Source organism: Rhinatrema bivittatum, chromosome 11 (genome assembly GCF_901001135.1).
Source record: "Rhinatrema bivittatum chromosome 11, aRhiBiv1.1, whole genome shotgun sequence".
Classification (NCBI taxonomy): domain Eukaryota; kingdom Metazoa; phylum Chordata; class Amphibia; order Gymnophiona; family Rhinatrematidae; genus Rhinatrema; species Rhinatrema bivittatum.
The window spans coordinates 92,202,264-92,224,315 of record NC_042625.1 but is presented as its reverse complement, the minus strand read 5'-3'; the positions used below and the strand labels follow the sequence as shown (position 1 = coordinate 92,224,315).

Sequence of the window (22,052 nt, the reverse complement as noted above, 5' to 3'; positions counted from 1 at the left end):
TACATGCTACGTGCTAATTCTACCATGTTAACCTTGTAAATGCACAAATATATGTCCTCCTTAACTGCCATGTTAACAGTTGCTTAACATACTAAGTCTTTCAATATGTAAATGCCTTATATTGACTCTGGGTGTTTTTCGTTATTTTGACCCAAAGGTTTCTTCCTGTTCCTTTGGATTTCCAGCTCAATCAGAAGCGGGAACTGGGATCTGGCACCAGGAACTTTCACTCGCAACTACCCGGGAGATCATTCCCCCCCCCCCCCTCATTGCAGAGATGGTCCTCAGCTGGGGGCTCCTTCTGGAACCTTGTAATCATGGATGCCAAATAAGGTCAGCATTGCGTGACAACTGCAACTCCCTCCTTCCATTCTCCCCAGGGAATGTGAACATTGCTTCCACAGTATTCCCAGGCTTGGGCGACCCAGGGAATGGAAGACCTGACCAGAAATGGGGCCCAGGTGCCTTCAAACAGCAGCCCCTTCTTTCTGTTACTTGCACTTTAGTTTCTACTGTGTTAATGTTTGCTTTTATACAAGTTTTATTTTTATCAATAAAGTTTATTTTGTTTCAAAAAATGCAATCGACATAGAAAATGGTAGCAGAAGGCTCATCTAGTCTGCCCATTCCTTGTACTGTAGAACCTACATTTTAACCTCACATTTGTGTAATTAAGGATCGTCTGTGGTTACCCCAGACTTTCACCACCTCTACTGGGAGACTATTCCCTCTGTTAAGAAATTATTTCCTAAAATTACTCTTAAGTATCATATCATGACACCTTGTCCTAGAACTTCCTTATCACTGAAAGATTCTTGCTTCTTGTACATTTAAACCTTTGAGGCATTTGAATATCTCTATCATATGTCTCTGTATCCTCTGTTCTAGGGTGTACATATTTAGGTCTTCAAGTCTCAATTCTTTTTTTTTTTTTCAAAAAAAACCCACCAGAAAATACATTTTAACCAAAATACATAGTAAAGTTTACCAACAGTTGGCTGCGAGCCTGTAATATGCATAGGATGGCCATAGACAACCCCCCCCCCCCAAAAAAAAAAAGAAAGTATAAGGCACCTCTGGTAAAAGCACTGTAACCTTTACCATTTTAATACAGCTCCCTTCCTCCCTGTTAGTCAGATTAGCGACAATGATGGCAAATCAGAAACTTAGAGCCACTGAAAGCACTCACTCCCAATCTCTGAGGATGCTCTTCTTCCCCCTTTTTTATGCTACGTTACTGTCCATCAGCTCCCGGGGCAAGGGCCACACTGCGCCAGGCCCAGCGGGAGCCTTCGCTTCACAGACCTTCAGGTTCTATCTAACTCGTACTTTCCTTACTTAAAACTGCACAAACCCTGTAGAGAACAGAATATCCGCGAATCGCACCTACAACTTTTTCATTAACTTTTAACACATTTTTTTGCTTTTCGGCGTCAAACGGCCCGAGTGACGTCTACCATCCAACGACTCTAACCGTCTCCTGTACGTGTCAAGCCTCTTTCTGGCCTTTGACAAAGCTGATTGGCTGAGCGACCCGGAAGTAAAGGCAGGGCGAGGGGCGGCAGCGAGGCTTGGCACGCAAGGCTCTAGCGCGCAGCGGCGGCGGCTTGGAAAGTTTGGGTCTCATCTTTTCCCGTTACGAGCGACTGAGGACGGGAGCGAGATGGCGGCAGCGTTCAGGAAAGCGTTGAAGTGCCAGCAGAAGAACCACAAGGAGCGGTCGCAGGTGACGGAAGGCTTCGGGGAGGTGGTCTAAGGGCCTCGGTTACAATATGAGACCACGTACGGGGGAAGGCCACGGGCCTCTGGGTACTTTTCAATATATATAAATGATCTGGAAAGGAATACGATGAGTGAGGTTATCAGATTTGCAGATGATACAAAATTATTCAGAGTAGTTAAATCACAGGCGGATTGAGATACATTACAGGAGGACCTTGCAAGACTGGAAGATTGGGCATCCAAATGGCAGATGAAATTTAATGTGGACAAGTGCAAGGTGTTGCATATAGGGAAAAATAACCCTTGCTGAAGTTACACGATGTTAGGTTCCATATTAGGAGCTACCACCCAGGAAAAAGATCTAGGCATCACAGTGGATAATACTTTAAAATCGAGGGCTCAGTGTGCTGCAGCAGTCAAAAAAGCAAACAATCCGGCCGATACAGTAAAGTCCGTGGGAGAGTGGACGGGAGGGCGAACGCCCGCTCTCCTGGCGCGCGCACAGGCCACTCCTGTGCGCTCGATTCTCTATTCAAATGAGGCCAATTTTGCCGGCGTCTGTTCTCGAGCCCACTGACAGCCATGGGCTTGGAAACTGAACGCCCACAAAATTGAACGTCCAGTTTTTGACCCGACAGCCGCAGGCCGACTTCAAATTTTTTTTTTTATTTACTTTTCGAAACTTTCGGGACCTCTGACTTAATATCGCCATGCACAGAAAATATCGCCAGTGCACAGAAAAGCAGTAAAAACTGCTTTTCTGTGCACTTTCCCGGTGCCCGAAGAAATTAGCGCCTACCTTTGGGTAGGCGCTAATTTCTGAAAGCAAAATGAGCGGCTTGGCTGCACATTTTGTTTTCTGAATCGCGTGGGAATACCTAATAGGGCCATCAACATGCATTTGCATGTTGCGGGCGCTATTAGGTTCGGCGGGTTGGACGCGCGTTTTCGGCCCCTTACTGAATAAGGGATAACGCTAGCGCGTCGAAAACGTGCATCCAATGGCGGGTTAACAGTGCACTCCGGAGCACCCTGTACTGTATCGGGTCGAATGTTAGGAATTATTAGGAAGGGAATGGTTAATTAAACAGAAAATGTCATAATGCCTCTATATCGCTCCATGGTGAGATATAGTTGTGGTGGAGAAAGTACAGAGAAGGGCAACCAAAATGATAAAAGGGATGGAACAGCTCCCCTATGAGTAAAGGCTGAAGAGGTTAGGGCTGTTCAGCTTGGAGAAGAGACAGCTGAGGGGGGATATGATAGAGGTCTTTAAGATTATATGTAACTGCCTTTTCCGCACCATTGTTATAGTTTATGTTTACTATGCACCCCTGTTTTATGTGAACCAGCATGATGTGACTGCTGTCTCGAATGCCGGTATATAAAATCTGAAATAAGATCATGAGAGGTCTTGAACAAGTAGATGTGAATTGGTTATTTACATTTTTGAATAATAGGACTAGGGGGCATTCCATGAAGTTAGCAAGTAGCACATTTAAGGCTAATCGGAGAAAATTCTTTTTCACTCAATGCACAATAAAGCTCTGGAATTTGTTGCCAGAGGATGTGGTTAGTGCGGTTAGGGTAGCTGGGTTCAAAAAAGGTTTGGATATGTTCTTGGAGAAGTCCATTAACTGCTATTAATCAATTATACTTAGGGAATAGCCACTGCTATTAATTGCATCAGTAGCATGGGATCTTCTTAGTGTTTGGGTAATTGCCAGGTTCTTGTGGCCCGGTTTGGCCTCTGTTGGAAACAGAATGCTGGGCTTGATGGACTCTTGGTCTGACCCAGCATAGCAATTTCTTATGTTCTTATGTACACCAGTTCACTGCCTGCTCACTATGGCTCACAAAGCTCGGGCTGTGTTCTGGGTACTGTCTGATACATGTCAGTCCCTGCTTCACTCCTTCAGGAATTCTGTGCAGAAAACTTGAAAATTCTGCAAAATAATGTATATGACAATCTTTAAGTAATTTATTTAAAACATAATACAAAAAAAGTTATTACTTAAAGGTGCAGAGTTGTAAACATTTTGGGCAGAATTTCCCTAAAAGTACACTGTAAGAATGTCCCTTCCATCCTCTCTCCCTGCTCCCCTGGCCAGTCTCCTTTCACTTTGCCTTCTCAGGACACCCCCCCCCCCCCCCCCCATCTCTCCCCTTCCCTGCTAGGCTCAACCCTATCCACTCGATCTCCACTCCCAGAGTTTGGCCTTGCTCTCTGGCTCCCTTTCTCTCCTGCACATGGACACCCCTTCATACAAACCCCCCCTCCCCCCCCATCTCTCAGGCTCGCTCACACACACACACACACACACACCCACACAGGTTCCCTTTCTCTCTCATGCATACACCTTAACACAGACTACCTATCTCTCTCTCTCTCACACACATGCACATCCCTACACACAGGCTTCCTCTGTCTCACATGCTTGCACACATCCCTCACTGCCTCACATTTATTACTTCAAAGTGTACATCAAAGCGGATTACATTCAGGTACTATAGGAGCTGGAGAAATACCCACAGGACTTAGTCTAATTTTGTATATGAAGCAATGGAGGATAAAGTGACTTGCCCAAGGTCACAAGGAGTAACAGTGGAATTTGAACCCTGGATTCCCTGGGTTGTAACTTGCTACTCTAACCCTTAAGCTACTCCTCTACTCCACTCACATAAGCACAGCAGCTCCCAGTTCTCTCACATATACACATTCCTTAGCAATCTCCTCATTTAGACTCCCTCTCTCTGGCGCCCGCACACACACAGAGACTCGCTCTCACTGGGGCCTGCTTCATCTTCGCTGCGAGCTGTATGGACTCCGCTGGCAGCATGCCGGGACCTATACCATCTTTTCCATGAAAGAAATGGGCTCCGCTGGCGGCACGCTGGGGCCTTCTCCCTCTTCACCACACCGCGGCATGCTGGGGCCTGCTCTTTCTTCGCCATGAACAGGATGGGTCCGCTTGCGGCCTACTGCAGCCTTCTTATTTGCCGTGAGTGGGATGGGTTTGCTCACGGCGCGCTGAGTCTACTCCATTTTCACCGCAGTGGCATGGGGTCCACTTACGGCATGTCGGGGTCTGCTCCAAATTCTGCTCAGAAAATGGAATTTCTGCACAGGGGGGGGGAATGCTGCGCAAATTTCTGCGCTCCGCAGTAATGTACAGTAATAGTCACAAGGCAAGGGTGGGGGAGAAAGGGTTGGGGAGAACAGCAGACAACCGTTTCAGGGAGTGTCCCAAAGACCTAGTGCTATTTGAAAGGGTAAGTAACTATTCCACTGTACTGCAAGATTTTATAAACTTCTATCATAGTCCCTCTGTGGACCCTTCTGTAAGCTGAAGAACCCTACCCCTTCTTCATAGGGGATCTGTTCCATCCCTGTTATTTTGGATGCCGCCCTCTGCACCTTTTCTAGTTCTGCTATGTCTATGTTTTTATTTTTTATTTTAGAACTGCATACAGTACTGAAGTCACACCATAGTTCTATAGAGAGGCATTACCATAGTCTGTTTTATTCTCCATTCCTCTCTGAATAATTCATTACATTCTGTTTGTTTTTTCTTAACTGCTGCTGCACACTGAGCTGAGAATTTCAAAGTATTGTGCAGAAAAACGTAAAGATTCTTTTCCTGAGTGGTAGTTCCAAATGCGGAACCCATTTTTTTCCCTCATGTGTATCACTTTGCACTTGTCCACATTGAATTTCATCTGTCATTGAGATGCCCAGTCTCATAATGTCCTCCTGTCACTGGAATTGACAGATAGGGTTTGTGGATATCGATGAGTATTAACTATCATCTTGGGTAGTTATCTTGCATTAAAGCATATTGTTCCGATGCTTCTGCTGTTCCAAATTAGTTTCACTCTGCAAATTGTCCACTCTTCCAGATTTAAAGAGGCAGAGCCAAGAGAATTATTTTTTTCTAGTTTGCTTCACTACTGATTTCTCCAAAGGTATTTTTTTCATACAAAAAGCATAATTTCTGTGTTCTTCTTTTTTTGTTGTTTTTTAGCCTAGTTCTCGGAAAAGATTGGGCCTTCTGGAGAAAAAGAAAGATTACAAACTTCGGGCTGAGTAAGTGAAAATTGTTCTTCATTTATTGGCTGGTATCTTTTAAATGTTTTATAAACTGTCTTCCCTGATTTAGAGGTCGGAGGTATAATTGGGGAGAAGGAGGAAGAGGAATCTTAGCAGGATACTTACTGGTAGTAGATGAGAAGCAATTTGATTAAACTAGTTTGATCTGCAGTGGGTATTGACTGACCATAGAATTCTGTTGGAGGTTGAATGTGACTAAGCAGCCTTCAAAGGTCATTATTTATTTATTTGTTTTTATAGACCGACATTCGATATGGAATATCACATCGGTTTACAGAGCACAACTCATGGGATAATATGACAACTGTGTCTTATTTTTACATAGTAACAGAATAGCACATTTAACAATTTGGAACTCTCGTTTGATATACACAGCAAGGCATGAGATGATGAGGAAGTAGTGTCTTTGTCTTCTTGATGGGGCGATTAATAGAGACTTGGCATTTTAGGCACTTGAATAAGGACTCGGTGACTGAAGTTATGTAGAGGGAGAGGGGTAAGGGGAGCATCTGTTTGGGGGGCTTAGCTCGGGTGTGCTGTGAGTAGGGTGAGGAAGGCAGTGTGCTAGCCATGAATATGGGGAGGAGTAGAGGGAGTTCATGTAGAAAGGGGGTGTCATTAACTCGCTGGCTGGAAGGCTTTCTGGAATAGCCATGTTTTTAGGATCTTCTTGAAGGTCTGGGTTGAAGGTTCCGTTCTGAGTTGTGTGGGTAGTTTATTCTATAGTGAGGGGCCTGCTATTGAGATGGCGCGTTCTCTTGTTGTGGTAAGGTGGGCCAGTTTTGTAGAAGGAATTGTTAGCAGTCCGGTGTTTCTGGATCGGAGGTCTCTATGCGAGTCGTGTGGGTGGAGGGCGTCCTTTAGCCAGTCAATCTTATGCATAAGGGTTAGGGCTTTGTATTGTATTCTGTGGGTTATGGGGAGCCAGTGGAGGTCTTTAAAAATGGCTGTGATGTGGGCGGAGCATTTGCTGTTTGTGAGAGATCTGGCTGCTGCATTTTGCAGTAGTTGAAGAGGTTTGAGGGTGGACGCTGGGAGCTCGAGGAAAAGGGAGTTGCAATAGCCTAGCTTGGAGAATAAGAGGGCCTGGAGCATTGTCCAGTAGTCATGATTGAAGAGGAGAGGTTTGAGTTTTTTGAGGACCTGTAGTTTGAAGTAGCCCTCTTTTTTATTATTGCGTTGATGTGTTTTTTTAGGTTCAGTTCGGAGTCTAATGTGATAACTAGGTCTTTTACAGCTGATACAAGTTGACTGGTTGTGTAATCGCGGGGTCTTGAATGTTCTTTTGGGGGGTTTGTTTGCTATGTGTAGTATTTCGTTTTTTTCTGATTGAGTGTGAGCGATATCTGAGTTAGGAGTTTTTGTATTTGAGATGAAAAGGACTCCCGTTGTAGTAGAGTGTTCTGTATGTTTTCTTTCATGGGAAGTAGGATTTGTACGTCATCTGCATAGACGTAGTAGGATAGGCCAGGTCTGAGAGGAGTTTGCAGAGGGGGAGCATGTATATATTGAAAAGGGTGGAGGAGAGCGATGATCCTTGTGGGTCGCCGTGTGAGAGGGGGAATTGCTTTGATTCACTCATATTGAGTCTTACTTTGTATGTTCTATTTGATAGATAAGAGCCAAACCATTTTATGGTGGTGTCATCTAAGCCAATCTCCCTTAGCCGGGTTAGGAGGATATCATGGTTGATGGTGTGGAAGGCCGCAGATATGTCCAGTAGTATCAGAAGGTAGGAGTGACTGGCGTCTAGTCCTCTTGAGTGCTGTGTCGGCGAGGGTTAGAAGGAGTGTCTCGGTGCTGAGTGACTTCCTGAAGCCGTGTTGTGTGGGGTATAGTATTTTCTGGGTTTCCAGGTGTTTGGAAAGTTGGTGGTTTACAATTTTTTCCAGAATCTTCGATATGAATGGTAGATTGGATATGGGCCTAAAATTGGCTGGATTGGAGGCATCAGGTTGTGGTTTTTTGAGTATGGGTTTAATTGTGGCACATTATAGGGATTCAGGGAAGCTACCTTGTTCGAGGGATGTGTTAATTATGTCTGCTATTGGTCTGGCGATGATTTCTGGGATTAGTTTTAAGGGTTTTAACTGGGATGGGGTTGAAGGGATGGGCGGCGGGGTTTATTTTTTGTATAATTTTTTTAACCTCAGTCGAGGCGATGAGCTCAAAGTTTGGCCCATGAGGAGACTGTTGTGACCAGAGGGTTCGGCATTTCCTTGCTTGCCTGGAGGATTGATGTTATTAGTTTTGCGATTTTCTCGGTGAAGAACTGGGCAAGTTCTTCACATGCCTTGTGTGTGTGTGTGTGTGGGGGGGGGGGGGGTGTTCTGTTATTGGGTGGATTGTGGCTTAGTTGCGTCAATTTGGAGATGAAGGCGAAAAGGGCTCTGGGGTTGAATTGGTGGTTGTGGATTTTCTTAGCATAGTATTCTCGTTTGGCTTTGTCGGTGTCTGTTTTGTAAATGTAGAGTAGCATTTTTTTTTTTTTTAATCCAGGTGGAGTGGGGTTGGGTATCTTCTCCATTTTTTTTTCAGCTTGTCTGAGTAATTGCTTGATGTTTTTCAGTTCTGGTTTGTACCATGGTGCTTTGTGGGGGTTATCAGTTTTGATTTCTTTGGTGATGATTGGACATTTGGATTTCGGAATTGATGGTGAGCCATGAGTTGATGGCTGTGCTTGCAGTGTTGAGGTCTAGAGGTATTAAGGCAGTGGGGAAGACTTAGATTTTGGGTACTTGCCAGGTTCTTATGGCCTGGATTGGCCACTGTTGGAAACAGGATGCTGGGCTTGATGGACCCTTGGTCTGACCCAGTATGGCATGTTCTTATGTCCTCGCTGGTGCAAGGTTTAGGGAATTCGAAGTACTTTTTGGTGGTGTTGGTTCCTGTGTGGTTGGTTTTCAGTCGAAGTGTGGCCTGAATGAGTTTGTGATCCGACCAAGGATGCTAGTTGCTGTAGGTGGGCTGTTGGTGCAGGATACTTTGTTGTTGATAAATATGAGGTCGAGGGTGTGGCCAGACTTCTGGGTCGGTGTGTTGATTATTTGTTTAAATCCAATTGCTGTCATGGTATCTAGCAGGAGTTTGCATGAGGGAGGCAGGGGAGTTGCATCTATGTGGAGGTTGAAGTCCCCTAAGATAATTGCAGGTATGTCCATGTTAATATGGGGGGGGGAATGGTTTCGATGAGAGAGGATAAATTGAGTTCTAGGCATTTCAGCAGGGCGCATAACAACATTATTTGTAGGTTTTTTGCTTTAAAGAGGCCTATTTCCAGAGGAGGAAGTAGGTGGTTGGGGTGATATGTGAGCTTGAATTTTTTTAAGGCCAGGAAGAATAGGCTGTTTCCTTTTTTTTTTTGTCTAGGCAATGAGAAGATATTGTATGCTGAATGAGGTAGTTGATTTATTAGTGCTGTGTCTGAGCTTTTGAGCCAGGACTCGGTGAAACAGAGAATCTGTCTGGGAGGTTGTCCATTAAGAGGTCATGCAGAATGGGGATTTTCTTGGAGACGGACTGGGCGTTGATCAGGAAAAGAGTTAGGACTGAGAGTGCTGCCATGTGGGCGTTGAGGTATGTTGTGTTTCTTGTTTAGGATGCAGTTGCAGTTTGGTGGTGATTTGTAGTAGTGGGTATCCATGGTGTGGATGGAAGGTGGAGGTGTTGTAGATGGTATGTGATGTCTTGTGGTACTAACTGTACTGGTGGTATTCTCGTAGTGGGGGTGAGTTTAGCTGGGAGGGTTAGGGTTGGTTGTATAAGGAGGTGCTATGAAAGGCAAAGGGCACCCTAAGTAGGAGGAGGGAAGGGGGGTGGGTCTTGTGGGCCGGTGAGTTTGTGTTGGTTCCGGAGGGGAGGGTGGAAAGCTGGTGGGAGGGCACAAAGGGGCGCACTAAGGGTCAGGCCCCTCTTTTGCGCTCCTTCGGCACGCGACACCAGTGTCCGGCGTTAGCCCTTTAAGGGCACGGGTCACGCTGCTGACGGTGATGGGCGGGGCTTACCGCCGTTTGAGGGAGGTCGAGCTGGGCTGTCTGTGGGCAAGCTGGGGTCGGCGAGCAGAGTGAGGTAAGTCCTTGACCCTGACGGGTCGGCGCCAATTGCATGGGCTTGAATGTGTGGCCAAGAGAGAGGAACTAGAATAGAATATCTGACTACCAGTAGTAATGGTGCCCTTGGGCAAGGGCATTATTGTGGCATACTTGCCATTGCCTGTTGGATGTTAGAGCCTTTTGCCATTGGCAGGGGCAGTTATCTCACAATAATACTCACTGCTGCAGCCACCACTGTTAAAACAATTACTCTGTCAAAGGGACATATGATAACCTCTGGTATCTTCAAGTAGTTTGAAAGGATAAGTACTGGTAACATGGATTGTGATGACATCCATTGCATAAAGAAATAATCTCATATTGCATTGCTGTTCGGGCTGTCGCTTGTGGTGTAGATGTATTTATGTTCACATTTTTTAATTCTTCCTCATGCATTCATTCATCCTACACATCACAGATAAGTTTATATCCTTCCAGAAACTGAGGCAACAAATACTTTTACAATATGTATTTATAAGGGAGAGTCTCCCATTATTCCTTTTTTGCTGCTTTTGCAGTGTTTGGGGAGAAGGGAGTTTCTGAGCTGTCTCTTCTCCTCCCTCCTCTCTTTCCTGAGAAGGGAAGGTATTGGTCCAAGAAGAGAAGCAGCATGCTTTTCTTGGAAAAGTGGAAACACCTTATGACTTTTTGCAAGTGCCACCAGATATTGGACTGTTTCCACCGCTCAGGGTTTTATTGGCCAGAGACCATGAAAAGACGAAAGCATAACTGTGAGGGGGGTGGAGGTGCATTTTAAAAATGTCTCTTCTGTTTTTCAGAGACTACCATAGAAAAAGAAATACACTCCATGCTCTGCGCAGGAAAGCCTTGGAGAAGAATCCTGATGAGTTCTATTTGAAAATGACGCAGACTCGGCTCAAGGTCAGACAAGTTTTCAGCTGCATGCAAACAAAAGTTACAATACCAGCAAATATAGAGTAGTTTGGCTGCCATATAAAATCATAAAAGCTTTTATGATTCACTTATGGCGGCCTTACTATATTTTCTAGTAAACGTAATCTTGTGCTCATTTGAATTCTGACCTAAAAGAGAGTATTAGCTCTCAATAGCTACTCAAGAAATGTATTGTTAGTCCAATAAAAAGGTATCACCTTCTATATATTTTTGTTTTTATTTGTTAATCTTTATTTCTTTGCATTCAAATGGACTAATAGCAACCAGACTGACATCCAAGTGTACGTGTAGTCATGGTAACTTAATTTTTTAGGTGTAATTTTTGTTGGCATCCTCCCATTGATCTACTCTTATTACACTTCCACCTTCTATCACAACTGTGCTAGTGAGACATGCCGTGCAGTCTGCCTAGGAGGGTTGTTTTAATTGCTTGTGTAATATGTAGTTAACTTTAGGCATAGTGTTTGGCTTAAGTTCCTCTTTATTCTGGTCCTGCATCCCATGGAGATTTCAGGGCCACCAGGTGCTGCATAGAGGGAGGCCCTGGAACCTAAGTGAAGAACAGGATGGTGCACTCTGAGCACCATTGTGCCCCAGACCCCTGGACCCGGGTCGGTGGCTCTGGATGGTTTTAGCTGTGACTGTGTCTTATAGGACGGCGTGCATGTCATGAGGCAGCCACAGGAAGAGGTAACAGAAGAGCAGCTGAAGGTGATGAGAACACAGGATGTAAAGTACGTGGAGATGAAGAGGGTAGCAGAGGTGAAGGTAAACCTGTTAATGTTTTTTCTACTTCGTCAAAAGCAATTACATTAAAAAAAAATTTAATCCACAAAAAATGGACCCATTTTAATAGCCATAATTGTTAGTTATAGTTGATGGTTAAGTTTTTTTAGTTTTTTACCTGCTTTAAATGTTACGTGTGTCATCAAAACCTCAGACCACTAGACCTCACTATAGTTCAGGTTAAATTTAAAGATAGTAACGTGTCTACTGACGACCCAAAATGTATAAATTTCACAACTTCGAAATAGTCAACATTCCTGTACCTACCCAGATCAGTCCAGAGAAGTGGGTTTTGCACCCCTACCAGCAGATGGAGGCAGAGAGCAAAACCCTGAGGCACTGCTACATAACAGCGAGAGCCACCTGCAGTCCCTCAGTGTTTCTCTGTCTCCAGCAGGTGGTAGAGGCGCTAACCTGCAGTCTGACCCAATTTAATTTGAGAGACAAATCTGGTTTTTCTGAAGTTCTGAATTCTACCTGAGGTGTTTGGCTCCTTCGTGGACCATTCCTCAGGTGGAGCAAAGCGACTGGGGGTCCTGATAGTCAGGGGACTGGCTCCTTCATGGTCACTGATGCCCCCTCCTGAGTCTGCCCCAGCCTGTCAGGAAGTATCCTGGTCCCTTTAATTAAGCTGTTTTAAAAAAAAAAAAAGGTCGTATCCTTTTTGCAGCAGCTGAAGGGGAACAGTCTGCGGTGAGTGCCTTAGTGACAGCGGGAGCTGTCGGCACTTCAGGAGGGGAAGGTAGGGAGGTGGTGGTCTCCTTTCTCCCTTGCTCCAGGGGCAGTGAGGGAAGTTTCAGCTTGGCTCTCCGGGACCGCCGGTGCAGTTTCCTTTCTCATTTCCTGTCAGACGGGGTCTCGGGCCGGCACCGCAGCACGCCCTTTGCCGGCAGTACCCTCTACTTTCACTTCGGGTTTTCCCGCACGCCGCTCCGGCCGCTTTTGGTGGGCGGCCGATGCGTGCTGATACTGCCATGTGTGCGGCCTGTTAGACCTGCTGTGTGCGCCAGCATGCTCGCAACGCGCCGGTTGAGCCGCATGTGGGGCCTGAACTGCTGCGGGAATGACACCAAACCGCGTGTAGCGGCCGGCAGGACCTGTGGGATTTGGTCTGCTTAGCTAAGCAGTAAATCCTTGTGTTCCAGCTGCAAGGTGGTAATGAAGAGACCTTGGGAGGTCCCCTGGAGAAGTGGGCCCTTCGGGGGGATCTTGGGGGGTGACTGTACCTGCTGGAGATCATGTGCAGGACTCTGCACCTAACAGAGACTTGCAGGATTGCCCTCCCCCTCTGTCTGTGGTACAAGATGATTTCGATGGGTTCAAGATTTGGAGGCCAGCCTTTCTGATTAGGGGGCTGAGGACCCAGAAGATTTTTCTCCAGAGTTTGTTCTACTCCTTCATAAGGCCTTCCTGGCAAGGAAGGGAGCTGATGTTAAGCATCCAAAGAGGCCACCCTTGCATGCTTCTAAGATCCCTAAGGTGGTGCCTACAGGGGGATACGGGGACCTGTTGTGATGACTAGGTTTGGATTGAGCATTTTTGGATGGAAACATTAAGGACAGTAATGGCAGCGGTCTGCAGAGGAGAGTTGTTGGCATCATTGGACCTGAATGAGGCATACCTCCATATTCCCATTCAATGGGAACATCAAAGGTTTCTGCATTTCAAGGTGTTGGGCCAACATTTTCAATTTCGGGCCCTTATCTTCGGGTTGGCCACGGCACCTCGGATCTTCACAAAGCTGATGGTAGTGGTGGCAGCAGCCCTTCGCAGAGAAGTTTTTGGACTACTGGCTGATTCGAGCAAAGATTGAGGAAGAGTGTCTGAGGTGGATCCAGAGAATTATGGTCACCTTGCTGTTGCTAGGTTGGGTGATAAATGTGGCAAAGAGTCACTTGGTTCCTTCCCAGTCACTGGAGTATCTGGGGGCGCTGTTTGATGCCCAGCGAGGCAGAGTGTCTTTGACATCCGACAGAGTGACCAAATTGCAGGTGCAGATGGCTTGGCTGCTTCGTCTATCAGTGCCAATGGCCTGGGATTATTTGCAGGTTCTGGGTCTATGGCGTCCACATTGGATTTGGTCCTGTAGGCATTCACTCACATGAGACCATTGCAAAGGGTGCCTTTATCCAGGTGGAATCCCGCGTCTGAGTATTATCTGCCTTTACCTCTCCTACAAGAGTCCAGATCCAATCTGTTGTGGTGGCTGTTGCATCCTAGCCTGAAGAAGGGTGTGGATCTGGAGACCTGGACTGGGTGGTAGTAACCATGGATGCCAATGTTCAAGGTTGAGGTGCAATGTGCCTGGGGTGTTCGGCCAAGGGTCTGTGGTCAGTGGAGGGGAGGGACCTGGTCCATCAATCGCCTGGAAACGAGGGCGGTTTGGGCGTTTGGAGATGTTTCTCCCATGGATCAAAGGCAGGATGGTCTGGGTTTTTTCAGACAATGCAACGACAGCAGCATACATCAACCGCCAAGGGGGGGCGAAGAGCCATGTGGTGGCACTAAAAGCTCAACAGTTGTTTGCCTGGGCAGAGCTCTATCTGGAGGGGATAGCGGCTTCTCATGTCGCAGGTGTGGACAGTGTGCAGGCAGATTTCCTCAGCAGGTTGCAGTTGGACCCGGGGAAATGGGAATTGTCCCCGGAAGCTTGGGATCACATCTGTGCCAGATGGGGTGAACTGCAACTGGATCTGATGGCCACGCAGGCCAATGCAAAGACAAGTTTATCAGTCGCAGAAGAGAGGTTGGCGCGGTATGCCTTGATGCCTTGGTGTGTGCCCTTGGCTGACAGGGATACTACTGTATGTGTCGTGTCGTTCCCCCCCCCCTCCCCCCTTGGCCCCTCATCGGACGTGTTCTTCGGCGCATAGTCTCGTCCAGTATTGGTGGTGCTGGTGGCACCAGTGTGGCCGCATTGCCCTTGGTTTGCAATTCTCATGGTCAAAGGACCCCTTAGATTGGCTCACCTGCCTCGCTTGCTACGACAAGGCCCATATTTTGGAATCAGGAGGATCACTTTTTTGTCTTGCGACTTGGCTTTTAAGAGGCGGCGCCTGTGTCTGAAGGGCTATTCGGAGCAGGTGATTTCTACCCTTCTCCAGGCGCTGTGACCCTCAACCTCTGTAGCATATGCAAGGGTCTGGAGGGTCTTTGAGACCTGGTGTCTGCAGCGCCGGCTAGATCCCGTTTCGGTGGATGTACCCCAGGCTTTATCCTTTTTGCAGGAGGGCTTGTCTAAGGGATTGGCCTATAATTCGCTCTGCATACAGGTGTTCGCTTTGGGTTGCCTTAGGTGCGAGGGAGGTGGTTAGCCTCCCACCTTGCTGTGGTTCATTTTCTGAAAAGAGTGAAGCATTTGCATCCACCGGGGCGGAAATTGTCCCGATTGGAACCTCAGTTTGGTTCTTCGGGTTCTTTGTGGGCCGCCTTTTGAGCCCTTGAGAAGGGTGACGTTGAAGGACCTTACCTTGAAGACAGTTTTTCTGGTGGCAATTTGTTCGGCCAGGCGGATTTTGGCGTTGCGGGCTCTGTCGTGCAAAGACCCTTTTTGCGTATTTCTAACGATGGGGCTATGTTGCGAACAGTTCCCTCCTTTTTACCAAAGGTGGTGTCCTCTTTCCATGTCAATCAGACGGTAGATCTTCTGGCCTTCCCAGAGGGGTCCAGGGATTCCCCTCAGGAGAGGGAACTGCATCTGTTGGATGTACACCGGATGATATTGTGTTATCAGGAGGTCACAATTTTTCTTTTTGGCACTCAGATCATCTTTTTGTGTTTGGAGGCGTGAGGAAAGGCGATAAGGCCACGAAGGCACAGTGGCAAAGAGAGGCTATTTGCTTTGCTTAAATTTGTAAGGTTCCAGAGGGGCTGAAAGCCCTGCAGGCAGCTTCTTGGGCAGAGTGTCTCAGGAGATTTGCAGAGCGGCGGTGTGGTCTTCGCTTCACACTTTCACCAGGCATTACCATTTGGACGTGTGCGCCCAGCAAGAGGCGCCTTTTGGTGAGGGTCTGTTGTGCACGGGTCATTCAGGTGCCCGCCCAGTCTAGGGGTGCTTGGGTACATCCACTTGTCTGGACTGATCTGGGTGTGTACAGGAAAGGAAAACTGGTTCTTACCTGCTAATTTTCGTTCCTGTAATACCACAGATCAGTCCAGAGACCCTCCCCGTCGCTGCTGAAAGACTCTTTTTCCTGATAGTTGTTGTAATCTGGTTGCTCTTGCTAATTAACTTTGTGTGTTTTCTGGAGATCATAGGGGGCTCCAGGGCAGGGGGTTTCCAGCCATGTTTTACCTGTTTGCCCTAGAGGGGTTTTCGTAGTTTAATTCTTTAGCTTGGGTACAGTTTTTAATACTGAGGGACTGCCGGTGGCTCTCGCTGTTATGTAGCAGTGCCTCAAGGTTTTGCTCTCTGCCTCCATCTGCTGGTAGGGAGGCATAACCCACTTGTCTGGACTGATCTGGGGTACTACAGGAACACAAATTAGCAGGTAAGAACCAATTTTCCTGTTGAGGTTTAAGAGCTGCATTAGCCCCACCTGCATCATATTTGTCCTAGTAAAACCCATATTGGCTGCCACAGGATTGGTGTGACTTTCTCTGTTCTGAAAACTCCCTGAAATATCTTGTATGCTGACTTTTCTGGATGGCTCACACTGAGGAGATTTATCCATCCATCTAGGGAACCAAATCAGAAATCTGTATTTTTGCATTTTGTTTTTCTTTTGTGCTACAGAAAATTGAAAGACTGAAATCAGAGCTCCATCTTCTGGATGCAGAAGGAACACAGCCTAATAAGCACATTTTTTTCTTTGATACAAAAAAAGAGGGTAGGAGGCTACTATTTTTTTTTCTTCAAATCAGTAGATATTTAACCCATTTCTGATTTTCTTGCTGTATTAGTATCTGTTTTCCTTGGTTTCTATGCTTATTCTTTTCTTAGATTTTTACACATTGGTGAAGTTGCAAAGGTAGCAATTGACTTCATGTGTAAGGATGCTGAAGGGCAGTGCTCGCATAATTCTTACCTAACTTGAAATGCAGGCCCCCAGCATTAGCACTGAAAGGATTTTTATTGGGGTATGGATGCTGGCCTGCTGTTAATATGGGCCCCCTATTAGGAGAGCCACTCCCACTTGTTTTGACAGTCTCTTTCCCTGTGACTCTCTCTCGTTTGCTCCCCATAGTGGTTTATATGCATTAATGGGGCACTTCAGTTAGGGTTCTGCCAGCTACCAGTACCCCTGATTGAATGGTGTATTATAATTATTTGTATTTAGAATGTGCCTATTTAGGAGGTTTGGAAGCCTTTCAATGCTAAGATCTGTTGAGGAAAGAAATATAACAAAAGGGGAAATTGATGTCCAAACTCCAACTGACCTCTCAGCAGATGCTGCTAGAGCTGCTGTTTTTAATGCATTTAATAAAGACGTTTTTATGGGACTGAATGGGATGGTTTCTGAAACTTTGTGTTGCATCCATTACTGATGTGTATTTTATTGTAATGCGCTTTGAGGGGTTTTTGACTTACCAGTGACATCATTATAATTGTCACTGAGGTACTTAATACGGTTCTGTTTTGTGAGCTTTTTTTCTGTTGTGTTCATTTTATCTTTAGAAGATCTTCCATGGAGGGAAGTGGAAAGGGGGAACTTGCTTGTTCCAGATAAGAGGGGTATTGCCCTCTTTTTATTTAATTTATTTATTTTACTTTTATGTTAACAAGTGTAATGTTTCCTATTTCAGTTGAGAACTTTGATCTTGCAACTCATCTGCAGACAGCTCCAGAGCTGGTAAAGAGGATCTACAACCGACCAACTATTGCAACGCTACAGAAGGCGCGTGTGAAGGGAGTCACTGACCCTTACTTCTTAGAGGTACAGATCCTAAAAGGACTGCGCGAGGAGAGTAGTGTTTAGGTGAAAATCCCTGCTCCGGGGGGGGGGGAACACGTATGCCCATGATGCCAAGCACATGCTAGACGACATGTTGATGCAAGCACAGCTCTGGCAGCATAGTCCATTAGACCACAGAGCTGTGGGGCCTGAACATTTTAATGCTGCAACCTCACTGGTGCCACAGACCTGCTGTGAATTTTAGCCATCTTGGACGTAGCCCGAGAATGCAAGCTTTTACCATTGAATTGATCTTGTATAGTGGAGGTCCCCTAACTCGGTCCTTTTGGGCACTGTCTCCATTGTATGCAAATAGATCTCATGCATATTCATTGTGGAAATCTGAAAACCTGACTGGGTTGACCTCTCTTGTATGGTATCATATGGACTTGTTTAGCTTTTGGAGTAACGCTTGCCTTTTGTGAGGAGTGGACTTGCTGTGTGGAGCTTCAAACTTTTTAAACTAAAAAAAAATATGTAAATAAATAAAAATTCTGTGCTCTTTACCTCCCTCCTCCCCCTGCCCTTAAACAGGGTCAACAGCAGTCTTACTAAAAATGTAGCTGCTGTTACCGTTAATGCCCACTAGAGGGTGCCTGGAGCATATATGAGACTGCTCCTTTAATACCCTATTAGAGGGGCTGATGTAATAAGCTGCATTCAGCAGAACATGCAGTTTAACCCACAGATATGTGTGTGGGTTGGTACTCTCTCAGCTAATGCCATAATTAACATGGGAGTTAAATATTACCCCCCTTTCAAATGCAGAAAGGTATACCAACTTACCTTGTGGTTTTTTTTTTGGTTTTTTTTTAATGCTGGATACTTCACTGCACTCCATCTTGGAGTGAGAGTTACGTTTCTGGGGTTACAGTTAGTCCGAGTGGAAGCTGGAGTTCGGTGCCAGGACATGTAGTTGGGATTGTATACACACAAATCATGTTATGTGCATTAAGCATTTTCTTTACACTCCATGGAGGTAATTTTCAAAAAGGAGTTGCGTGCGTATATGTAACTCCTGTTGTAGCAATTTTCAAAAGTCATTTACTGGAATGACGTGCACTTGCATGAGGAAATTCTAAGGACAATTCAATGGCACATGCTGTAGCCATCGTCAGAAGCCCACTTGAGTAAAATCCAGTTTAACTTGAGTAAATGCTTTTTAAAATCAGGCCCCATGTGTATTAGCTGATTGCATCAGGAGTTAAAACATTTGAGTGTGTGTAGTAAAGTTTGTGCTGAATTTCAGTCTTAACACTCAGCTTATTACTTGTAGCACAGAGTTTGCTGTTTTTCTCTACATAATCAGCAATCTTTTGTGGATGGGGCCCTTTTTTATGTTCTTGGTATTGAAATAATATGTTGGTTGTTAACAGAGCTTGACAGATCTTGCACCTGCCTTTTATTTAGGGATTGTGTTCATGTGTGTTATGTGGGGGAGGAGGTTCTGAAAGAGAAATGAGTTGGAGTGAATGCACTGAATTTTTATTTTTTCCTTCAAGTAATAATTTCTATTAAAATTATTTTCTCAACTATGCACCTTACTTGCTGGTGGGGGTCTGTCTTACCCCCCAAGTTGCCACGGAGGATCTACTAATCCATACTTAGGGGCCACCCTCTTCCCATCAGTAAAAAACCAAAACACATCAAACTAGTGTAAGCAGTTAACCTGCTTCAATGCATGTGATGCCCATATCCGTGATACGTGTGAGAGGGGAGGAATAAAGGATCTCCGTTCCAGGATGAGGTGGCACTGTCTTTAGGAGACTGAGGCCTAATTAAGCTGTGAAGCATGAGGTGGGGGTGGGGTTGGCCCTGGGGCACAGTTCACTCTAGGTGTGGTGAGCAATTGCGCCACCCCTCTAAGTGTCTTTACTGCAATTTCGCAATCTTATCTCTGCCTCCCTCCCCCAGCAAATGATTTCAAACCATTTGTTAGTTCAGAGTGATTATGGACAGCATCGAAGGACAAAATTCCCAGCAGCTGCTCAGCACAGAATTGCATTTTCACTGGAGGAGACTTTTTTTTTTTTTTTTAATTCTTAAATCCAGGGCTACTTTTTCCATTAAGCAAACTAGGCAGGTGCCTAGGGTTCATAAATGTTGGAGGGTGGGGGGGTTTATGGGGAGAAGGGCAGTGACAAAACACCTGAAAACCTCCAGGAGTCGCCTAGCTACTTTTAAGGCAGGGCACCATAAAAAAAAAAAGGAATGGATGCTGACTAGGTGTATGTTGGGGGGAGAGAGGATGCTGGGTACAGGGAAAAAAGCAGGTAAAGTTTGGTGCACTGAGCAGGGCACTGTGAATGGGATAAAGGGAGGGGGATGTCGGCCTTTGCAGAGAGTGAGAAAGGGGGCTACTGTGCCAGTAAGCAGGTACGTAAAGGGTAGGGAGAAAGACTGAAGATTCACCTAGAGTTCTGCTGTGAATCAGTGCCCTTTGCCAACAGGCAGCTCTAGGATGGCACCAGTTCTGAAATGGTAGGCACATGAATCCAGCCATCCGTAAGGAAATCAATCCCACTGGCTTGGTGCAAGGCCCGCAGCTTCTTAGCTCCTACCACAGGCATCTCGTGTCTGATAAGCTTGCCTGGAGTTGTCCTTCAGATGCCTCCTGTGCAGGAAGTGGGAGTCTGGAAACGGCTTTTTTGAACTTTGCTTCTTTAAAGCACTTTATTTATTTATTTTTTTTGGAAATCTTAAACACTTGTACAAATAAAAAGATAATGTAGTAATAGGAAAGAAAACAAGTCAGTGTTAAAAATATGGTAGCAGTCATAGTGAAAGATTGGCCTCTGCTGTTACTGTAAGCCATTCTGGCAGTGACCTCTGTGCTGTCCCCTTCCAGGCTGTTTCGGCAGTGGCATCCATACCTGGGCATCATTTAAAGCATATCAGGAAGGATTGTTTCAACAATCTTACAAGAGAATTAACTGTGTATGGTTTCCTTAATTTCTTACATAAGGAATAGGCAGAAAAATCAACTTCGTTTCCCTTGCTAGTTAAGAGGACTGAACATCATTTCTTTTGTTACTTCTACCTGAGCAAGGATTGTGCTGAATGCTGGAGGTGTTCTTTCCTTCTCAGAAACTATCCAGACAGAGAAAGCAGCAATATTCCCTGCTGAAGCAACGCATTGAGCGGGAGAAGAAGATGTTTGTGATGACTCAGAAGATTCAGACGCGCAAAGATTTGATGGTGAGGAGCAAAGTTCAGCCTGTCTGCAGCCTCCCCTCCAGGTCTCACTGCTGTGCCTGAACCCAGCCCGTGGCAGGCCCTTGCACCTTCTCTACTTCCCCCTATGCTTCTCCTGCTCTTGCTTGTAAAACAGGTGGCATTTTAATTCATGAAAAAGTTAAGTTAGGCCATAGACTTTGATACAGTGGGCAGGTAGAGGCTGGACAGACTTACATAGAGAGACAGCATGCCCAGACCTATCAGCTGAACCCACACAATCTCTCTGCTCTGTGCAAATCCCTGCTTTCCATGGCCCATACACTTTTCACCGAAACAGAATATGGCAAGACAGAAGACCTGTTTTCTTTTCCTGATCACATCCATATTTTCCATCACTTCCTTGTACCCTTGGTGCTTATCCCAGGCTTTCTTAAATTCTTACCTCTTAGGCCTCCATCACCTCCACTGGGTGGCACTTCCATGCACCTACCATTCTTTCTTTCCTAATGTTGTTCCTGGTACAGGCACCCTGTACACAGTCGCTGCCGAACTTTTCATCACATACAGACATCAACAAACCACCCTGCTGTCCAAATCTCTTTCTGTGCCTGTAATGGCATGAAGCCGGCTTCCTGCAGATAGTGAAGAATGCCCTCTGGATCCTTGCAGGCTAACAAATTCTTTTCTGCTCCATTTTCAGGACAAGACCCATAAAGTGAAGGTGGTGAAAGAAACGGCGGATCACCCAGCTATTTACAAATTTGAGTTTAAACGAAAGCGATAACTTGTGTACTGGATGATGGAAACAGGGCTAATGCTTGCAGTTACAAGTAGTGCTGGGGCAGCGAGCTTCCTGCGACTTCCACTCCCAAAACTCTGTGGTAGGGCTGCTCCCTTTGGGAATTGTAAAGTGTTTAAATTATTACACGGGGGTTTATAGTGTAAATGTGTTTTTTATTCTTGACAGCTGTGGCAGAGAGTTGGAGAATAAAAACTTTGCTAGTTTTTCACCTTCCCCTTCCTGTCTGTGTTCAGGATTTCCAAAATTAGAGTAGGAACAAACTGGATTCATAGTATGCAGATGAATCTTATGAATATTAATGACAGATATTCTGAAAAGCAGACCATTATACTCATTTTACATGAGTGCCTGGAATTACTTTGAACTGAGTGCTGGTTAAAGGCAGGATTAAGAACACGGCTTTTGTGCAGTATTAAGAGGAGCCAGTGCTTTGCTTTCTCAATCATTGCTGTGATTCAGAAAAGGCCCAGAGAATTGTCATTAAAGAAACTGTTTCCAGTCATTTCTATATAGTACCAGACTGGGGTCATTCAAATTCATTTTGTATTTTTTAC

At 45.6% G+C, this 22,052-nt stretch overlaps 1 protein-coding gene across 1 annotated transcript; it reads left to right on the top strand.

Annotated features, from left to right (window-relative positions):
* The first annotated feature begins 1,536 nt into the window (after positions 1-1,536).
* On the top strand, positions 1,537-22,010 carry UTP11 (UTP11 small subunit processome component). Its single transcript, XM_029571215.1, has 8 exons — positions 1,537-1,726; positions 5,748-5,809; positions 10,704-10,806; positions 11,494-11,607; positions 16,361-16,454; positions 17,371-17,501; positions 20,607-20,717; positions 21,397-22,010. Exons 1-8 carry the CDS (start codon positions 1,664-1,666, stop codon positions 21,478-21,480), a joined length of 762 nt encoding a protein of 253 aa, XP_029427075.1. The 5' UTR covers positions 1,537-1,663; the 3' UTR covers positions 21,481-22,010.
* The last annotated feature ends 42 nt before the right edge of the window (positions 22,011-22,052 follow it).

Coding starts and splice junctions, on each gene's coding strand:
- UTP11 (XM_029571215.1), top strand. CDS start 1,664: ATGGCGGCAGCGTTCAGGAAAGCGTTGAAGTGCCAGCAGAAGAACCAC. Junction 1,727..5,747: donor ACCACAAGGAGCGGTCGCAG/GTGACGGAAGGC, acceptor GTTGTTTTTTAG/CCTAGTTCTCGGAAAAGATT. Junction 11,608..16,360: donor AGAGGGTAGCAGAGGTGAAG/GTAAACCTGTTA, acceptor TTTGTGCTACAG/AAAATTGAAAGACTGAAATC.